Below are 22,423 nucleotides of genomic sequence, written 5' to 3' on the forward strand. Positions count from 1 at the left end.
CTTATGTTATTATGTTCACCGTGACTATTGACACAGGTTGTTCCACTTATGGGATGCATCTTTCACCTATTATGAAATAGCATAACAAACTGTTAATACATCATGCTGCTTGCACTGTATCCCTGAAAAAATGGTGATTTATATGGCCTTCGGTAATATGGCCGCTGGTCGGTTGTATACTGAGATAGCCTTTTTAATATTATTATGTTATATATACTGTAACAGCGGCACAGTGTTGTATGTTTTCTGTGCGCTGTATTTCAATTGCACTTATTTGCGCACCTTGTTTCACTGCATATTAGTTCTGTCTTACCGGCCGAGCGCACACGCTCTTGACCCTGTTCCTCCTCCTCCTGTTGGGCTATCTGACAAAGCTGCGCGCGCATATCTATGTGACGTCAATAGGCGGACTTCCGCCTTATGCGCGCGCAGCGATGACGGCCACCGGGGCTGTGGGGGTCGAGTCTCGAGTGCGCGTGCGCCAATATGCCAGCGCTACTTCCGGTTCTCTCCCTATTTAAACTCCAAAGAACTACCAATGTACACACCCCTTTTGAAAAAGCGGACGGCGAAACGCACGTCAGGGGGCCTGCTTGTGGTACCAGAGGGAGTCATCCTGACCTATGGGTAAGCCTGTCTGATTCATGCTAGTGACTATGTTCACTATTAGGGTGGCAGTCTATAACTATATACTCTGCCATGGACATTTGTATTGAGGTCCTTGAAACCATGATATGACTATATGAGATGGTAATGTGATATGGTAATCTCTCTGGCTGATCCCTGGATGTAATGTTGTTTACTGCCTCCTGGTTCCCAAGTTTTCCACCAGTTTCCTCCACACTCCACTTTTTGGCTACATGCCTGCTGTATATTTATATACTTTGATAATGTGTTAATATTGGTTTAATAAAATTTGTATGATTTTATGATCATGTCTTTTGGGATTTTGTTGCTCCGTTCTCTTGTTTTGTAGATGTTTTGGAGCTCCCCGAACTGTCCTGAGGATTTGGACTTTAGCATTGGGGGAGGTTTACAAGTGTACTCCTGGCCACAAATTTACTATAGGTTTTCTGAGTTTTGTGTTAGATCTGACTTTATCAGAGGTAGACCTTAGCTCCTGGTCCGCAATGCAAAATCTGATGTCTTTGTATGTGACAACGGGGGCCTTAGCTCACAAGAGTGCAGCTGCAACTGCTATCTCTACAACCCCTATAGCGACTTGCCAGCACACCGAAGGAAAGCAGGCAAACATCTCAGCCATAACAAAGCTGGCTGATATCCGGATGCTTTAATTCTACCCGTCAGCTTCTATGAGCATAGAATATGAAATCCATGAGACACTGATATAGATTCTTAGGCCTCAATGCTGGTGTTTTGCACGCCAGTCTTAATGAAGGGAGTGCTGGAGCATGAGGTGTCAAATTTATTAAAGGGGTTTGTCCATTACTTTTATATTGATAGCCTACCTTTAGAATAGGTCATCAATATCACATTGATGGGGGTAGAAATCTGGCACTCCTGTAGGATCAGTTGTTCCCAGTGCTGGCCGATGGGATCAGTTGCAGAGCTCAATAGCACAGCTCCATCAACTGTATAGAGGCCGCAGACTTGTATTGCAGCACTCCAATGCAGCCACTATACAGTTGATGGAGCTGTGTTGTTCAACTCTGCAACTGATCACATACCACTGCAGTTGGCACCAGGAAAAGCTGATCAGGGTTGGTCCCAGGTGTCGCACACCCACTGATCTGACATCGATGACCCATCCCTAAGAATAGGCCATCAACATAAAAGTACTGGAGAACCCCTTTAAAGGGAACCTGTCACCCCCCCCCCCCCCCAGGGCCTATTAAGGTAAAAGAGCCACCTTCATCAGCACTAAGGCTGCATTCTGTGACGGTGGCTCGTGCTTAGTATCCCTAGGAATGCTGAAATAATCACTTTAATACATTTCGCGCCATACCTGTATTTCAGGGAGGTATGATTTCTCCCTGACTGAAGTACCTCGCATCCGTCCATCATCCCACCAGGCGCCGCCTCCTCTCTGTCTTGTGCAGTCACCGGCGCCTGCAATTATTTCTGGGGCATGCGCCGTGCGCGCTGCCCTGGAACTTACAATAAGTGATTTAAGTAGATCGCGCCTGCACACAGCGGAGGACCCAGATCCCACCCCGCAGTGTGTTATGATGTATTCACACTGCAGGGCTGGGAATCTGGCGCTGTGTTCCAGCATAGTGGATGGGATTTCAAGAAATCCCATGTCCATTATGCGTGCGCCGATGCTCGAGGATCACCTGCGGAAACAGACATGCGGCGCGTCTTTCCAGACCCCAGCATGTCTATATCTCGCATAGACGCTCAGTCTCCACAAGATAAATCTCACCTATACAATGTATTGGAAGCGGTGATTCCACACGGTTCAATGAATACATGCGGATTCACCTGCATTCAATAGCCGGCAGCGCTTTGGAAGCAGAGGACATGTGTTGCGTCCTAACCGCTGCAAATCACTGTCCGTGTGCACCCGGCCTTACATGTTGCTTTTTTTTTTATAATTTTTGCTAAATGTGGTGTAAATTACAAATAATTTGTTGAGCATGCTTGGCCGTGCCCTTTTCAAGCTGTTCACACGTTTCAAATAGTTGCCAGAAAATAAAAAAAGCCCAAAATCATACACTGTGCGACTTTCATTTGTGGAAAGATTCCGCAACATTTCTAGCAGTTTACTGCCAAAATTCTGTTGAAAAATGCTTGCTGAACAGGGCTTTTAGAAGCCATCTTTCTGTTCACACCTAGCTAGTAGGTTACACAGTAGATAACAGTTATCTCTATATTTCTATCCTTATACACACTTCTAAAGACCATACCTGAAAAAGCCTCTGTCCACTGCAGAGCGGTTCATAATGACAGAATCTTCCTGGTTGTATCCAGTGTATGAGGCAATAGCCACAATAGAATTAATGCCTGGAGGTTAAAATATAAAATACTCCATAACTATATCATGGGTGAATCAGGCTGACAAAGCAAAGGAGAAAGGGACGTGAGCAAAAATAGGATTTTTGGTTGCTTACCGTAAAATCTGTTTCTTGGAGCCTCCATTGGGGGACACAGGAACCATGGGACACAGGAACCATAGGTGTATGCTGCTGCCACTAGGAGGCTGACACTATGCAAATAAAAAAGTTAGCTCCTCCTCTGCAGTGTACACCCCACCGACTGGCATTATACTCTTCAGTTAGTGAGAAAGCAGTAGGAGATAAGTAACAAGGTTGAAAAACCATAACCACAAACTTGAGAACTGTAAACGTGAGAACAGTCATAAAACAGATAACAGAAAACATTGGGAGGGAGCTGTGTCCCCCAATGGAGGCTCTAAGAAACAGATTTTACGGTAAGCAACCAAAAATCCTGTTTTCTTTATCGCCTCTCATTGGGGGACACAGGAACCATGGGACGTCCCAAAGCAGTCCCACGGGCGGGAAAAACAGACTTCCATCAGGTTAGAGGACTCACCACTGCCGCCTGCAAGATCCTTCTGCCTAGGCTGGCGTCCGCCGAACCATAGGTATGGACCTTGTAAAATTTGGCGAACGTGTGGATGGAAGACCAAGTTGCCGCTTTGCAAAGCTGTAGGGCGGAAGCCCTGTGGTGCACCGCCCAGGAGGCGCCGACTGCCCGGGTAGAGTGAGCCTTAATCCCAGAAGGGGGCACTCTGTTCTTGACCCGGTAAGCCTCCAAAATTGCCATTCTAATCCAGCGAGCAATAGTCGCTTTGGAAGCCGGCTGGCCTCTGCGCGTGCCATCACGAATGACGAAAAAAGAATCCGTCTTCCGGAAAGAGGATGTTCTATCCAGATAGATCCTCACTGCCCTGACGAGGTCTAGCTTGTTCAACGATCGCTCCAGAGGATGGGTCGGAGCTGGACAAAAGGAAGGTAGACCGATGTCCTCGTTGAGGTGGAAGGTGGAAACCACCTTAGGAAGAAAAGAAGGTGGGGGCCGGAAGACCACCTTGTCCTTGTGAATGACCAAAAATGGAGGACGGCAAGACAAGGCCGCCAACTCGGAAACGCGGCGAATAGACGTGATGGCCACAAGAAAGGTCACCTTCCAAGAAAGAACCGATAGAGGAATCTCCCTAAGAGGCTCAAAGGGAGAAACCCTCAGAACGTCCAGTACCAGGTTTAAGTCCCATGCGTCCACAGGGGCCCTGTACGGCGGGACAGCGTGGGCTACTCCTTGAAGGAAGGTCTTAACCTGAGGCCGAGAAGCTAAGGTCTTCTGAAAGAGGATGGAAAGCGCAGATACCTGACCCTTCAGGAAGCTAAGAGCTAAGCCCGAATCCAGTCCTGCCTGAAGGAAGGCCAAGAGAGAAGGCAGAGAAAAGGACATGGATGGAACGCGGTTGGACTCGCACCAACGGAAGTAAGCCTTCCAGGTACGGTAGTAGATCCTGGAAGACGAAGGCTTCCGAGCCTGAATCATGGTTTGAATTACCCGGTCCGAAAGGCCGGACGCTCTTAGAACCGCGGTCTCAACAGCAACGCCGTTAAACTGAGCGACCGAGAATTCGGGTGGCAGATCGGACCCTGAGACAGCAGATCGGGCCTGTCTGGAAGGCGCCAGGGAGTCCGCGAGAAGGTTGACGAGCTCCGCGAACCAAGCTCTCCTGGGCCAATCCGGGGCGATCAAGATGACTGGCACCCCTTCCGCTTTGATCTTCTTCAACAGTTTGGGAAGTAAAGGAAGGGGTGGGAACAGGTAGGGCAGCTCGAACTGTGACCAAGGAATGGCCAGAGCGTCGACGCCCACTGCGAGAGGATCGCGGGACCTGGAGACAAACTGCGGAACCTTCCTGTTCATTCGGGACGCAGTGAGATCCACGTCCGGAGTCCCCCATCGAAGACAAATCTGATGGAAGACCTCCGGATGCAAGGACCATTCCCCTGCCGCGAGGCCTTCGCGGCTGAGGAAGTCGGCGGCCCAGTTGTCCACGCCGGGGATATGCACCGCGGATATCACCGGAACCGTTGCCTCTGCCCAAAGGAGAATCTTGGATACCTCGGCAAGGGCCAAGGAGCTCCGGGTCCCCCCCTGATGGTTGACATATGCCACAGCCGTGGCATTGTCCGTCTGGATCCGGACTGGCAGGCCCCTGAGAATCCTTTCCCAGTGGCGGAGGGACAGAAAGATGGCCCGAATTTCGAGGACATTGATCGGCAGAGTTGATTCCTGCGACGACCAACGGCCCTGAACCGTCAGGTGACGGAAAACCGCACCCCAGCCGAGCAGGCTGGCGTCCGTTGTGACCACCTGCCAGTCAACTGGAAGGAAGGACCTGCCCTGGGAGATGAGAGGTGACGTCAGCCACCAGTTGAGAGACCGCTTGACCCGAGTGAGAGTCTGATCGGCCGATCCAGGGAGAAGACAGACCTGTCCCACTGAGACAGAATGGCCTGCTGAAGGGGTCGGGAGTGGAATTGGGCGAAGGGAATCGCTTCCAAGGTAGCTACCATCCTCCCCAGAACCTTCATGGCCGATCGGAGGGAGGGAGGCCGAGGACCCTGGAGCAAGCGTATGTCCCGACAAAGAGTGGATCTCTTGTCCTTGGGAAGGAAGACTGGTCTGACGAGTGTTGAATAGCATGCCCAGAAAGATGATGCGCTGAGAAGGAATAAGGCAGGACTTCTTCCGGTTGACCAGCCACCCGAAACGGGCTAAGGTGTCGAGAACAATGGACAGGCTTTCGTGAGCCTGAGAAAAGGACGGTGCCTTGATGAGGATGTCGTCAAGGTATGGAAATAGGACCAGGTCTCTGACTCTCAATATGGCCATCAGCGCTGCCATGATCTTCGTGAACACCCTTGGAGCGGTTGCGAGACCGAACGGCAGGACGACGAATTGAAAGTGTTCCCGTTGAACTGCGAAGCGCAGGAAACGGTGATGTCCGGGAAATATCGGGACATGGAGGTAGGCGTCCTGGATATCTATTGAGCATAGAAATTCCTGAGCCTCCATGGAAGCAATTACTGAACGAAGGGATTCCATCCTGAAGTGTCTCAGGCGAACTCTCCTGTTCAGCAATTTGAGGTCCAGAATGGGGCGAACCTTGCCGTGTTTTTTCGGTACCACAAAAAGGTTCGAGTAGAAACCCGTGAACCGCTCGTTTTCTGGGACGGGAACGATTACCCCGGATTTGAGCAGAGAAGCGATGGCTGCGAAGAAGCCCGGAACTAGAGCTGGATCTCTTGGGGGACGGGATTGGAAGAAATGATCCCTGGGTCGGGAGGCGAACTCTATCTTGTATCCAGAGGATACAACTTCCCTGACCCATGCGTCCTCTACTGCGGAAATCCAGACGTCCCTGAAACGGAGAAGACGGCCGCCCAACCTGGGAGTTGGGTTGGAGTCTTGCCGAGAGTCATGCCGAGGTGGATCTTCCAGTCCTGGGCCTGGAGGATCTACCCTGGGAATAGCGAGGACGCCAGGACGGAGTGGGCCTAAAGGACACCGCCTTCTTCTCTTGACGTGCCTGTGGCCTCTGTTGCTGCTGGGAAAAGGAGTTCGGCGCAGCGAAGCGACGAAAAGGCCGAAAAGAGCGAAACTGCCATCTAGGAGGAGGGCGACGGGGCTTTGCCTGGGGGAGAAGAGAACTTGTACCCCCGGTGGCGTCCTTAATAATTTGGTCCAGCTGGGAACCAAAGAGACGAGAGCCCTGGAAGGGCAGACCAGTGAGGGACTTCTTTGAAGATAAGTCCGCCTGCCAGGCCTTGAGCCAAACGGTGGATGGCAACGGCATTGCTGGAGGCCTGAGCCGCACAAGACGCGACATCCAGGGAGGCAGAGACCAGGTATTCACCGGCGTGGGAAATCTGGTTGGCAAGCTCCGCTAGTTGTACGGGGGGCTCCCCGTCCAGGATACCTCGACGGAGCTCTTTGGCCCATTTGGAGATGGATTTAGAAACCCAAGTGGAAGCAAAAGCTGGGCATATGGCCGCTGCAGCCGCTTCAAAAGCTGACTTCGCAAAGGATTCTATAGCCCTATCGTTAGAGTCCTTCAGAGATGCTCCGCCGGACAGAGGAAGCACCGTGTTGGTGGACAGCCTGGACACAGGGGGATCCACCGAGGGAGAGACCGTCCAATTGGCGGTAAAGTTCTGGAGAAAAGGGATATAACACACCCAGGCGTTTTCCCCTCTGAAAACGCCTCGTGGGGTTCTCTCTCTCTGTGGACATGATTTCCTCGAATTCAGGATGAGGCGCAAAAAACTTGGAAGGTGGTTTGGCCCATCTAAACGAAACCGCCTGATCTGCGGGTTCCGTAGAGGGATCTTTTATGCCACAAGATTGGTTTACTGCCACAATGAGATTCTGGACCATCTCCCTCATGGTGGCGATTTGGTTAGAATCCAGCTCCGAAATATCCTCTGAGGGCGCATCAGAGAATGCCTCGCCTGACTCAGGGGAGGAGGGTGGCGAGATGGAGCGAGAAGAGGACTCAGACCGACGTTCCTGTCTGGACCTTTTGTGGCTTATCAAGGAGGGCTCGGGCGGCGGTTCCTGCGACCCGCTGGCCACGGCAGGGGTCTGCAGGGGTAACCGATCCAGCGCGGCCACCAGGGTTTGAGACACCCGAGTTAAATCGGCCACCGATTGAGACAGAGTGGAGGCCCAGCCTGGGATGGGGGTATCACTCTCGGGCGGAGCAGTCGGGGGATCCTGGGCGGTGGGAACAATTGGGTTGCTGCAGGACTGACACAGCGGGGAGGACTGACCTGAGGGAAGTTTGCTGTTACAGGACGAACATGCAAAGTACGTGACTAAGGCAGTAGATGAAGAGGAAGTAGGGGGGCGAGAGCGGCCCCCTTTAGAGGTAGACATTTTGAAAGGTCCCTGAAGAAAATGCCAGTGGGTTAGGGGACAGTGGGGCAGAGGGGAGGTGTTAGTCTGCAGTGCAGCTACTCACAGACCAGGTCCTGGAAGATGACCCACAGCGATGGAGAACTCCCTGTAGTCTGCGCAGATCGTGAGCTGTGCCACCAAAGAGTGCGGTGGCGAAGATGCGGGCGCGTTGCGATAGCTCCTGCAGCTGAGGAGCGGTGAGCATACAGACACTGTCCCATGGAGGAAGGGGCGGAGCCAGGCACAGAGGCGCCGGTGAGCAGGGCACAGAATGTCGGGCGGGAGAAAAGCCCGCCCGAGAAAAAGGAAGTGGGCGGAGCGCGGCACCGGAAGTAGGCCCCGGGGGAAGCCGGGGCCTAAATTAGCAGCCGGTGACCGCTGAAATGGGTGCCGGCGCCGAGGAAAAGGTGCGGGCGTCCCGTCTGACAGGCGCGGCAGCCGCCGCATGAACAGAGGAGCGCCGGAAGTAGGCCCCGGGAAGAGCCGGGGCCTACATTAAAAGCCGGCCGCCGCAGGAGACGACCGTGGCCGCTGTAAAGGAGGGACCGCAGCAAACTTAAAAAGGTACCGCCATGGAGATAAAAACAGAGCGGCTGCCTGTAGTGGGGCCGCGCCGCAGAGGAAAGGGTCCGATTAGAGGTGCAGAGCCACCGTGGGAAGGCAGCGCGGAAAGACATAAGAGCCGCCGCGCAAAAGATGGGCCCCGGTAATTGTCCCTAATTGCCAGTACAGAAAGGGTGCGGCCGCAGGGATAGCAGTGCGGCCGCAGAAATAGCAGTGCGGCTGCCTGTAAGGCGCCTCGCCGCAAAAAAATAGCAGGAAGAAGGGAATCCAGAGGCCCCCCAAATACTCACCTAATATCCCACGCCGTCTACTAACCTTAAAAACATGGAAGATATTAGACGTCCTTGGAGCTGGTGGACGTCCTCGTCTCCTCCGACCGACAGGCTCTGGAAGGCGAGTGGGTGGGGGACGGAGCCAGGACCGGACTTCTAAGCACGCTGGTGTGCTAGGATCTTGGTCCTGGATAGGGATCTATGAGGATACGGGGTGGCAGTACACGCCGTACTCATAGTCCGCTTTGTGGGACTACAGGTGTGACTGTTCACCCTGTATCCCCTCCGAAAACCTGAAAAGAAACTACGCACATTGAGGTAGATAAGGGTCTAATGAAAGACCCGTGTCCACCTCCTACTGACACTAAGCTAAACTGAAGAGTATAATGCCAGTCGGTGGGGTGTACACTGCAGAGGAGGAGCTAACTTTTTTATTTGCATAGTGTCAGCCTCCTAGTGGCAGCAGCATACACCCATGGTTCCTGTGTCCCATGGTTCCTGTGTCCCCCAATGAGAGGCGATAAAGAAAGGAAGATCAAAGAGCAAAAGATTTTAACCTCACAGTAGTCAGGTAACAATTACTGTAATCATCTTGTGTTTAGGAACATATTTCTTACACTACTGTATGTTCACATGTCTAGTAGTGATCAATTAGAACGGCTCCAGCAGAAATCCGTTGGCAAAAAAGTTGTGCAGACAACTTTTTCGTCTGTTTTTAAATAACCGATCTCTGCTGGATCAGTGTTTGTTTTTTTTTTTGTTTTTTTACATTGAAGTCTATAGAAAACGGGACTGTTAATTAGCCATCCGTTTTTCTTTCATTTGTAATGGATCAGTTTTTTGCTTACTGGATCCAAAAACTTCCATTTTGTAAACTAAAAACTGATCAGTTACAAATGAAGGAAAAACAGATGGCCAATAAACAGATCTGTTTTGCATACACTTCAATGTTAAAAAAAAAAAAAAACCACAGATCCAGCAGAGATCATTAATTAAAAACAGATTAAAAAGTTGTGTGTTTGCCAACGCATTGCTGCTGGATCGGTTTTAATCACTACTGACATGTGAACATAGCCTTTATCATAAGTAAATGGGACTTCCTATTCAGTCACCTGATTGCAGGCATCATCACGTCAGGTGTTAGGCAGTGGTGGGTAACACCTCTTTATCTCAAAGAGCACAAGTCCTGAGCTAGGATTCAATGAGTGATAACAAAAGCAAAAAAACATTTAAAATGGAATCTAATAACTTACCAGCAGGTAATTCTCTGAATCGCAAGTACTCCATTGATCGTGTAGTTACTAGTGGTTTTTGAGGATAATACAGCACATGAGCTAATGTATCCATCCTAACATGGAAATTAGTGATGTAGACTCCCATGGCTTGTTTACCCATAGCAGACTGATAAGTGTTCCTAGGAGACTGCAATAGAAATACAGAACCAATAAACTAGTACGCTTACTGTGACAAAAGTTATGTCTTCTTCCCAAATAAAAAATGTAAACTGAAGGCTACACAGACATTCTGTGTGTTTTGGAAAGGAATATAAACTAGGTTAGGCAGCACGGTGGCTCAGTGGTTAGCACCGTAGCCCTGCGGTCCTGGATGCAAATCACACCAAGGAGTTTGTATGTTCTCTCAACGTTTTCATGCATTTCCTCCTATATTATAAAGACATACTGGTAGAGATAAGGAATTTAGATAGTTATCCCCAATGGGGACAGTGATGATATCTGTAAAGGACTGCGGAATTAAGTGAGTAAAATAAATAAATGTTGCTGACAGACTTCTGTGGTCCCATACAGTGGGATTCTCCACTGCATTGCTCAAAAGAACTATGGTTTATTTCTATCTAAATGCATGGTTTTGGAAGTCACCTGACTGGTGAGAGGGTGTAGTGGAGCCTGATCCTGTCAGAACCTTACTAACAAAGTACACAAAACATATTACTTTAAAACAGGCAAGTACCTGGTTATGATCAGGGAATGGGATAATGGATGCACAGACTCCCAGGATCATGGAAGGGTGAATTTCACAGTGTGTGTAAGTCGAACAATATGCGACACCCTTTTCTTGTAAGTCATCTGGTGTCATGGCAAGCATAACAGTTTCCTCTTCAAGAGTGTCGATATATTCCACGACACCACTTGCTACCAGGTCCTGCCAACTACATAAGAGAAAAAAGTAAAATGTTTAAAAGGGGTTGTCCACCCCTGCAGGCGTTTCAGCAAGCCCTGCAGCCTGGCAAATCTTAGCTGTGTGCAATATACACACTGTTAGGGTACCGTCACACTATAACATTTTGATCGCTACGACGGTACGATTCGTGACGTTCCAGCGATATCGTTACGATATCGCTGTGTCTGACACGAAGCAGCGATCAGGGATCCTGCTGAGAATCGTACGTCGTAGCAGATCGTTTAGAACTTTCTTTCATCGCTGGATCTCCCGCTGTCATCGCTAGATCGGTGTGTGTGACACCGATCTAGCGATCTAGCGATGCGATCCAGCGATGCGTTCGCTTGTAACCAGGGTAAACATCGGGTAACTAAGCGCAGGACCGCGCTTAGTTACCCGATGTTTACCCTGGTTACAAGCGTTAAACTAAAAAAAAACAAACAGCACATACTTACATTCTGGTGTCCGTCAGGTCCCTTGCCGTCTCTGCTTCCCGCACTGTGACTGCCGGCCGTAAAGTGAAAGTGAAAGCACAGCGGCTGTGCTTTCACTTTCACTTTACGGCCGGCAGTCACTGAGTGCGGGAAGCAGACTGCAAGGGACCTGACGGACACCAGATGTAAGTATGTGCTGTTTTTTTTTTTTTAGTTTAACGCTTGTAACCAGGGTAAACATCGGGTAACTAAGCGCGGTCCTGCGCTTAGTTACCCGATGTTTACCCTGGTTACCCAGGGACCTCGGCATAGTTGGTCGCTGGAGAGCGGTCTGTGTGACAGCTCCCCAGCGACCACACTACGATTTACCTACGATCACGGCCAGGTCATATCGCTGGTCGTGATCGTAGGTAAATCGTATAGTGTGACGGTACCCTTAGGATGCTGCCCCGCTTACATGACAAGTTTGCAATTTGAAAAGTTGCAGTTGGGTGCCAGCTTGAGTCTCAGCCATTACTTTCAATAGAAAACTCAATAAATCACTAAGAGAAGTGACAAACTATATTTACCGCAAGTATATGATTTGCACACTTGTGGTTATGTGGTACCTGCTGGATTGGGCACGTATAAGCTTAATCCTAACTGTGCACATTACACACCGTTTGGATTTGGCAAGCTGCAGAGCTTCTGGGAAATTTCTAAAGGGATGACCAACACCTATAAGTGCAACTACTGAAATAATACATTAAAAAATAACTGAGTATCATAAAAGAATAAAGAAAAGGGTTTGTGTTACAACATTCTTACCTGTAATTATTGTATTCCCTCTCCTTTAGCTGATCTATGTGTCTCCTTTTCAACAGCAGCTTCTGCTTTTCCACAATCAGCAATGGCCTGCAGATCCTACCAGCATCTGTGTAGATTCTTATCTCTCGCTCCCTTATGTCTCTGATCATAGACACCTGAAGATGGTAATGTTACATCCATCATACACAATCTACTCATTTTCCAACTTAAAAAAGAAAATTGACAATAATATTAAAAGGGTTGTCCACTACAGGAAAAAATCCTTATTAATGGTCCTCGGGAGACTATGAAAATATAAAAAAAAAATGGATACTCGCCTCACTGACTATTTCTGATCCCCCAGAGTCATTGTGGAGCCCCTACTGGTCTGTTGGGAATGGATCAGTGCTGTCTATCTAGGAGGCGAGTAACAATACTTTTTACATTTTCCTCACCGCTGTAAGCACATTAGAAGGGGGCTGTCCAGCAGAATCACTTAACAATTACACTCCGTTAAGAAGTGCACCCATCATAAACTATATCTCAAACACAGTGTCACATTTAACACAGATAAACTGTATGAGGCTGAATTTCTGCTTGTCTAATACATAGTTCCAGATTCTCCACTGTCCTGAGAGCCAGCAATGTCAAATCTAAAAACATATGCCAGAGGTAAATATACATTTCTACAGACTCCGTGATCTTTTAGAAGCGGTCAATAGTGATTGGTGAGCATGCTTGGGTGTTATCCAAGTATCTTGGGCGTGCTCGGATAATATGTTCGAGTCCCCACAGCTGCATGTTTTGTGGCTGTTAGACAGCTGCAACACATACAGGAATTGCCTAGCAAGCAGCAACACACGCGGGGATTGACTGCCTAACAGCCGCGAATCATGCAGCCGCGAGGACTTGAACTTATTACCTGACCATGACCGAGATACTCTGATAACACCCGAGCAGCGTCGGACTGGAGCACCTTGGGCCCACCAGAGAAATCATTCTTGGGGCCCACTATGTAGCTACATAGAAATAGATACAAGACCACCAATTGTGCGGTAAAAAGCGCTAATATCAGGGTATAATATAAGGTAGTTCACGTCTTAATAATGTAGCAAGGGTTGTGGTAGCCCCCTCACAGAATATAATGTAGCCCCCTCATAAAATATAATGCGGTCCCCTCTCATAGAATATAATGCAGCACCCCACAAAATATAATGCAACCCCTTCAGGTATGACACAGTCCCCACCATAGAATATAATGTAGCACCCCCATAGGGTATAATGCAGCCCCCCTCATATAGTATGCAACCCACCACAGAATATAATGTAGTCCCCTGAGAGAATGCAGTTCCACCACAGAATATCATGCAGCCCCCCCATACAGTATACTGTAGCCCCCTCATATAGTATGATGTAGCCCCCCATAATATAATGTAGTCCCAAGAGAATAATGCAGCCCCACAACAGAATATAATGCAGCCCCCATAGAGTATACTGTAACCCCTCATATAGTATGATGTAGCCCCCCATAATATAATGTAGTCCCGAGAGAATAATGCAGCCCCACAACAGAATATAATGCAGCCCCCATAGAGTATACTGTAACCCCTCATATAGTACGATGTAGCCCCCCATAATATAATGTAGTACCCTGAGTATAATGCAGTCCCCCCACAGAATATAATGTAGCCCCCAAGGGCTGTATTTAGAGTTTCTGCTGCCCTAGGCACTTTTAGTGCTGCCTCCCCCTTTGGTGAGTATGACACTATCGGCAGTGACTTTGGCAAGAATCGCTGATGTGAAAGTCGCCTTTTGCAGCAGATCCGGCAGTTTTTCTGCATCTGCCGCGTACCGGATCACTTACAGCAACACTGCATTCGGCCTCATTCATTCCCTATGGGATTTGCAGCACTTGCCATGATCTGGCAAATGCGGTACCATACCTCCCAAATTTTGTAGTGCGCCGCAGCAAATTTTAGACCACGCCTCTGACCACACCCATTTCACAACTAGTCACACCCATATCCACGTCCCAACCACAGCCATTTAGCACTGCTGATCACACTGTTTTATATACAATAATTATAAACAAAAAAAAATATGGCCACACAATAGCCACACATGATGCTCAATACTGTAAAATGGCCACACACATGATGCTCCATACTGTATAATGGCCACACATGATGCTCAATACTGTATAATGGCCACACATCATGCTCAATACTGTATAATGGCCACACATCATGCTCAATACTGTATAATGGCCACACATCATGCTCAATACTGTATAATGGCCACACATCATGCTGTATAATGGCCACACAGTGCTCCATACTGTATAATGGCCACACATAGTGCTCCATACTGTATAATGGCCACACATAGCGCTCCATACTGTATAATGGCCACACACAGTTCTCCATATTGTATAATGATCCCACATGATGCTCAATACTGTATAATGGCCACAAATGATGCACCATACTGTAATGGCCACAAATGATGCTCCATACTGTATAACGGCCACACATGATGCTCCATACTGTATAACGGCCACACATGATGCTCCATACTGTATAATGTCCATTGGCCACACATGATGCTCCATACTGTATAATGACCCCCCCCCCCCCTCCTGTATGCATGGCTCATATCCCCCTCCTGTATGCATGGCTCATATTCCACCCCCCCCCCCAGAATGCATGGCTCATATTTCCCCCCTGAATGCATTGCTCGTATTTCCCCCCCCCTGAATGCATGGATCTTATCCCCCCCTGTATGCATGGCTTATCTCTCCACCCCCCTGCTCCCATCTTGCATGGCGTGCCAGCTTATGTCCTCCTTCAGACCCCCATGTGTGTGACAGCACTCCCTTCTTCCCCACAGACCCCCCCATGTGTGTGACAGCACCCCCTCCTTCCCCACAGACTCCCATGTGTGTGACAGCACCCCCTCCTTCCCCAGAGACCCCCACGTGACAGCACCCCCTCCCTCCCCACAGACCTCCACGTGACAGCACCCCCTCCTTCCCCACAGACCCCCACGTGACAGCACCCCCTCCTTCCCCACAGACCCCCAAGTGACAGCACCCCCTCCCTCCCCACAGACCCCCACGTGACAGCACCCCCTCCTTTCCCACAGACCCCCACGTGACAGCACCCCCTCCTTCCCCACAGACCCCCATGTGACAGCACCCCCTCCTTCCCCAAAGACCCCCACGTGACAGCACCCCTCCCCCACATTCAAAAGTCACCCTGCTCTCTGTACAGCCCCGATGTAGGAACGTCCGCTTATCTGTGCCCCCACAACCCTCAGATCAGCCCCATGGAGTACTCCTGTGTACAGAGCCCCCACCATTGCGCCGCTCCTCAGCCTCTCTCCATTGCACCCGAGCATGATCAGATAACAAGTTATCCGAGAACAGTCGCTCATCGCTAGCAGTCGCATCTTTTTTGTAGGTATGATGAGATATCCAACATACGTTTACAGCTAAAGAGAAATAATGGAAATAGCATATGTTAACATTACAAAATATTTACATACCTCAGAGACAATGATGTCCATTTGACGACGCAGCTTTCGAAGAGTATTCATCAACTGCTCTGGATCCTTGTGGATACCAACCCAGCATCCATTCACAAATATTTTTGTGGCACTACGTTTGATTAAAAAAAACATTATTCCAATAACGTTTAATACTTGCAGTATAATCCTAAGATAGAACTCTGCAAAGCTAAGTCTCAGAACGAACGTTTTAAAAAGTGAGATTCACCGAGTATTATGTAGTAATTAAAAGTTCAATCTTTTATTTTAGGGACCCATTGGGTAATGAGGTTTTGTGTTATATGCAGCAAGATACAGCATACATACAGAATAGTAAGCACAAGCAACAGCTGAGAGTATCAGTGTGTTTTAAAGTAACTTACTCTGCAATTGCTGCTGGGGAGATTTCTTCAAGATTTTCCATACTCCATTCTTCCAAAAACTCCAAAATTGGAGAAGGTTGGGATCCAACAGAAATGTAGGCCATCAGAGCCAAATTCTTCACAAGTCCTACAGCGTGGCCCTGTCAAATCACAATTAGATCATTACACTTACATACACAAATTTCATTATTAACCCCTTCCCAACATGTGATGTACTGTTAGGTCACAAGGTTGGTCCTGGAGTATGGAGTGGGCTCAGGTGCTGAGCCTATATCAAACAAAGCAGATGTCGGCTGTGATACACAGCAGAAATCTTCCTGTAACAGCAGCGGCCGGAGCTTGCTATGATCACTGCGGTTTAATCATTTAAATGCAGTTAATAATTACTGACAGTGGCGTTAAAATTGTGCTAACGCTGGAGTGTGCACCTGCTCCCATCACCCTTCTCACATGGGGATTGTGACGGAGTATGCGACAGAGCAGCAAGAGATACCAGGCCGATAAATAATCCAACAAGATTTATTGGAACAGGGAACTGGGACAACACAAATGAAAGTAATTCCACAATGAGTCCACAGAAAGGGAGTAGATCCGGAGGCGCCACCCGCCAATCCGACACCAGGGAAATCGCAATAGTCCTTGAGTGAATTCAATAGATCCAGCAGATGAGGGGCACAACAGTCCCACATGGCAGCTTACAACAATACACAAGGTCACTGTGCATGAGGTGGTTGTTGGGGTTGAGACCGATTTCTCCACTGTATAGCTGGGCAGGTGGCCTGCAGATGCCCGGGATGCCCACATCCATAACACCTGCGCTCTACTACTATCTCTCCTTGTAGCATTTCAGAGGAAGAGGCAGGACTAGCTGGAAGGTGAGTCACATGGGTATCAACATGAGGTGGTGGTCTAGTGGGGCTGAAGGACAAGAGACCACTGGTGGTGGGGTGTTTGTTTTTACTTCATCCACCAGTAATTTTTTCCATTGAGGCTTGATGGTGAGAACCTCATCAGCTAAAGCAGCAGCTTGCTCCACTGTCACTGGTTTCCTCTCTCACACCCATTCCCGAATCTCAGCGGGGCATTTGGTGTAGAACTGTTCTTTTAGGATGACCTGGAGGAAGGCCTCCCAAGTTAAGGCCCCCTCTCCCTCCAGCCAGTGGTGACACACTTGTTTGAGCCTGTGGGCATATATCTTGAAAGACACTTCCCCTCTCACAGGCTAAAGAGCGGAACTGCGCTCCGTAAGCGTCTGGAGTTACAGCATAATGTTCAAGAATGGCCTCTTTTACCTCCTCATACTCACTGCTCCACTAAGGGTCCATAGCCCTGTAGGCTTCGGCAGCTCCACGATCTAAGAGCCCCACCAGATGTCTGACTCGCTCCCTTTCCGGAACTTCCATTAATCGACATTGATGTTCGAAGTCCAGGAAGAAGCCCTCAATGTCGCCTGCAGCCTCATTAAACGGCTTAAAGTCCTTACGGGACAGCCTCGGGAATTCCCTCATGGTGTCATGGTGGGTGCCGTGGTTACAGTCTGTCTGGAGCTTCTAGCTGCTTCCACCATGCGCTGTCTCTCCTTAGCTGTGAATAGCCTCCCTCTTACCCTATATGGTGGCCTCATCCCCAAGCAATGCCATCTCCTCCTCATACCACACAACCCACTGACTTTTTTGGGTATTTACCTGCAGCTCCTGTCTTTCTTCCCTTTTCTGTGGAAATTCTTCGGTTCCATCTTGCAGGTAAGCTCCTTCCAAAGCCTTCATTAGTTGGTCCTTGGTCAGTCCTTTATAGTAGACTTCTAATTCACGGCCTTTGTTTGTAAACTCCCCACAGTCCAGTTCCTGCATCCTGAGGTTCCGGTTCCAGACATTGATGAGCCGCTGTCCTCCATTCCCTCTGCTCTGACCCCACTGCTTGCCACCAGTTTGTGACGGTGTATGCGACAGAGCAGAAAGAGACACCAGGCCGATAAACAGTCCGACAAGATTTATTGGAACAGGGAACTGGGACAACGCAAATGAAAGTAATTCTGCAGCGTCCACAATGAGTCCACAGAAAGGGAGTAGATCCGGAGGCGCCACCCGCCAATCCGACACCAGGGAAATAGCAATAGTCCTTGAATGAATTCAATAGATCCAGCAGATGAGGGGCACAACACAGTCCCCCGTGGCTGCTTACAACAATACACAAGGTCACAGGGATCTCACCTCAGCCTAAAGGTACCTTTACACTAAACGACTTACCAACGATCACGACCAGCGATACGACCTGGCCGTGATCGTTGGTAAGTCGTTGTGTGGTCGCTGGGGAGCTGTCACACAGACAGCTCTCTCCAGCGACCAACGATCAGGGGAACGACTTCGGCATTGTTGAAACTGTCTTCAACGATGCCGAAGTCCCCCTGCAGCACCCGGGTAACCAGGGTAAACATCGGGTTACTAAGTGCAGGGCCGCGCTTAGTGACCCAATATTTACCCTGGTTACCATTGTAAAAGTAAAAGAAAAAAAAAACACTACATACTCACATTCTGATGTCTGTCACGTCCCCCGCCGGCGTCCACAGGGTTAAAACTGCTTTCGGCAGGAGCGCTGCTAATGCACGCGCTGCTGCCGAGAGTTTGCCTGCACTGACAGTGTCTGCGCCGGCCGTAAAGCAGAGCACAGCGGTGACGTCACCGCTGTGCTCTGCTTTACGGCCGGCGCTGACACAGTGGACGCCGGGGGACGTGACAGACATCAGAATGTGAGTATGTAGTGTTGTTTTTGTTTTTAACTTTTACAATGGTAACCAGGGTAAATATCGGGTTACTAAGCGCGGCCCTGCGCTTAGTAACCCGATATTTACCCTGGTTACAAGTGAACACATCGCTGGATCGGCGTCACACACGCCAATCCAGCGATGACAGCGGGTGATCAGCAACCAAAAAATGGTCCTGATCATTCCCCAACGATCTCCCAGCAGGGGCCTTATCGTTGGTCGTTGTCACACATAACGAGATCGTTAGCGGGATCGTTGCTATGTCACCAAAAGCGTGACGTTGCCACGATATCGTTAACGATATCGTTATGTGTGACGGTACCTTAAGATCCAAGCCCTTTGCAAGTCACCACATAATTGAATCAGCCAACAGATGAGTCTATTGTTCTGTGTCCTGTGATCCACCCCTCCCGGGGGGAGGGCTCACCCCTACTGGTTGTTGACTCCAGCCTGATTACATAGCAGTCCAGGGACACAGGCCGGGGGAGGGACACGCTGTTACAGAGATTCAATGGGTTCTCACGGCAGCTGGGGGTTAGCAAGGCAGTTGGAATACTGAAGGCACAAATGGCTCCCATTTTTGCACTAAAGTGAAGCCTGGAGTATAAATATGTAAATATATATACTCACACACACACACACACACACCGCCCTCTAAATATCAAGTCTCTTGAGGGACTTAAAAAGACCAAAAGGTAAAAAAAACGGGGAACACCCCAAAAAAATAAATTAATCCTCTAATCAAGAAATTGTGCATAATGTAAAAGGCTTAAGGTACTGTCACACTAGACGATATCGCTAGCGATCCGTGACGTTGCAGCGTCCTCGCTAGCGATATCGTCCAGTGTGACAGGCAGCAGCGATCAGGCCCCTGCTGGGAGATCGCTGGTCGGGGAAGAAAGTCCAGAACTTTATTTCGTCGCTGGACTCCCCGTAGACATCGCTGAATCGGCGTGTGTGACACCGATTCAGCGATGTCTTTGCTGGTAACCAGGGTAAACATCGGGTAACTAAGCGCAGGGCCGCGCTTAGTAACCCGATGTTTACCCTGGTTACCAGCGTAAAAAAACAAACAGTACATACTTACATTCAGCTGTCTGTCCCTTGCCGTCTGGTTCCTGCAATGACTGCTGGCCGTAAAGTGAAAGCAGAGCACAGCCACAGCGGTGAGTCACCGCTGTGTGACTCACCGCTGTGCTGTGCTTTCACTTTCACTTTACGGCCAGCAGTCAGTGCAGGAACCAGACGGCAAGGGACAGACAGCTGAATGTAAGTATGTACTGTTTGTTTTTTTACGCTGGTAACCAGGGTAAACATCGGGTTACTAAGCGCGGCCCTGCGCTTAGTTACCCGATGTTTACCCTGGTTACCGGGGACCTCGGGATCGTTGGTCGCTGGAGAGCTGTCTGTGTGACAGCTCTCCAGCGACCAAACAGCGACGCTGCAGCGATCCGGATCGTTGTCGGTATCGCTGCAGCGTCGCTTAGTGTGACGGTACCTTTAGGCTAAGAAATACTTGGTTTGCTTTTATATAGTCACCACTGCCTATGACAAAGTTTACTAGTTTTCTGAAAGCAGACAACTTCCTTAACTTACCTCAGGGGTCTCAGCAGGACACACCATACCCCACAGAGTGTTGTGCAATTGCCTGGGTTTGGCAAGTTTACCATCTCTACCAATAGGTGAATTCAATCTCCGCAAATGAGAAAGAGTTGATGCAAAAGTCAGCCGATTCAACACCTTTAAAATTAAAGCATAATTTGAGTGTAAAAAACAAACAAAAACCACCACATTAAGCATTACAATTCAATAACCAAAAAGACAGCCTAGTTGCAATAAGACCACATTTTGCACCATCATATTTCATTTGGTTTCATGTTCATGCTCTTTTTCTATTGCACTTGGATCGTTTCTATCTTCAGCATATTTCAGGGTGGCATTGCTGAGATGTACGCCGAGTTGTTCTTATGATGTACTCAATATAAGAAGCCAAAGCTTGCACATTCTTCGGTTGTGCCTCTTCATTTTGTTACATAAATTGCAAAAGCGCAAGTATTTTTATTTAGTTACAACCTTACTAAAAACATTACAAGAGTAGCAAGCATATTTTACATTAATGCAATATAAATGCTGACTTACCTGAGACACACCAGCTCTAGCTTGATGAGCTTTCTTTTGGTCACCCCAATTACCCGTTGCTAGAGAGTATTTTAAACCATCTGAAATAATACGAGTCTTAATTGCCAGCTCCAAGTTAAAATCTTTTCCTCGGTCGATGAATTTCTGAGCATAAATCCTTACTTCTTTCAACAAGTTCTTGAACATTCTACAAGACAAAAAAAAGTGATATTGTGGACAATATGGTGAGCACACGCAACCCCTGCCCCCCCCCCCCCCACAAAAAAAAAAAACTAACAACTACTAAATTATTACCCCCTGAAGAGAAATGCAAGCAGCGGGCCCGCAAGATCCAGCCTTTTGTTTCCGTAATGATCTCTGTCATCCAACTCTCTCCTTCCAAGAGCAGCTAGGAGCAGTCTGTGTACCATGTACCTAAAACACAAAGAAAGATCAAATTAGACTAAGGAAATAAAAAGCAAAAATAAAGAAAATACAGCACAAGTGGGTTCAGCCTTACACAGACTCAAGCATACATTTTCATCTAAAAAAAACTTCCATTACAGACACACACCACTGGAAGAAGGAAGTTGTTGAAAGGGTTTCCCAATTTTAGAGAAGTGTAGCCAAATTGATTTCAGTAATAATAATGCAATATAGTACTCTCGATCACCTGCTGCTACAGTGTGTGTTTGGATGCGGCACGCATACTGAATGGACCATTTAGAGGCAGAGGAACGGACCAGCGATAGACTCGCCGACTCCCTTAAATTTTCTGGATAATAGGGAGCAGTTCTCCAGTCTGTGTGGCGGTCTCATGACACATTCCAATAAGCAGGAGAGAGATGAAGATGCGGTGTCGGACAAGATTCAAGATGGCGCCCACACCGCCAGCGGGTGGAGGCAGAGACGAGACAGGAGATGAGGCTGTACGGCTGGAGCAGTCTGACCACATGCCTCCTTCCTCAAGTACCCCGCTCAAGAGGTCAGTGTCTGCTATACAGGATATAAGGGAAACACCTGGTGAAGGCTCCCAATTTATGGCATTATCTATGAGAAGGAGATTAAACCACCTGAGCTAGGGGTAAGCCCTCAAAAGGCATAATGGAGATCCACTGCAGCCACTAAAGGGAAGAGTTGTATCCTTGAAGAGATCTCTCAGGGGGACTCACCAGTCAATAAATGCAACTTTACTGTCAATACGTTGATGGGACAAGTCAGCAATATACAAGAATCTTTCTATAAGTTGTGATGTGCAGAAAGGGGCGGAAAGCGCAGCAATTGAAAGCAGAGTTAGTGAGTTGGAAGACACTCTCCCCCTCCAGTCTGCAAAGATATTTGGAGTCACATACACAAGCAGTCGCAGCACCGATTCCTAAAGCTGAAGACCTGGTAAATAGTCAGAGACACAATAATATATAAGGCTATGTGCACACGTTGCAGATTTGGCTGCGGATTCGCAGCAGTTTTCCAGGC

At 48.6% G+C, this 22,423-nt stretch overlaps 1 protein-coding gene across 1 annotated transcript in view; it reads right to left on the reverse strand.

Moving 5' to 3' along the window:
- Positions 1–22,423, reverse strand: part of POLR2B (RNA polymerase II subunit B) — a 78,786-nt gene that overhangs the window by 13,205 nt on the left and 43,158 nt on the right. The window contains exons 9-17 of the mRNA XM_069742013.1: positions 21,263–21,382; positions 20,969–21,155; positions 20,426–20,569; positions 16,069–16,208; positions 15,686–15,797; positions 12,161–12,315; positions 10,710–10,908; positions 9,995–10,163; positions 2,871–2,967 (exon numbers count right to left, since the gene is read on the reverse strand). Coding sequence (XP_069598114.1) covers positions 2,871–2,967; positions 9,995–10,163; positions 10,710–10,908; positions 12,161–12,315; positions 15,686–15,797; positions 16,069–16,208; positions 20,426–20,569; positions 20,969–21,155; positions 21,263–21,382 — 1,323 coding nt within the window. The remainder of the gene's footprint in view (positions 1–2,870; positions 2,968–9,994; positions 10,164–10,709; positions 10,909–12,160; positions 12,316–15,685; positions 15,798–16,068; positions 16,209–20,425; positions 20,570–20,968; positions 21,156–21,262; positions 21,383–22,423) is intronic.

Source organism: Ranitomeya imitator, chromosome 1, assembly GCF_032444005.1.
Source record: "Ranitomeya imitator isolate aRanImi1 chromosome 1, aRanImi1.pri, whole genome shotgun sequence".
Lineage (NCBI taxonomy): Eukaryota > Metazoa > Chordata > Amphibia > Anura > Dendrobatidae > Ranitomeya > Ranitomeya imitator.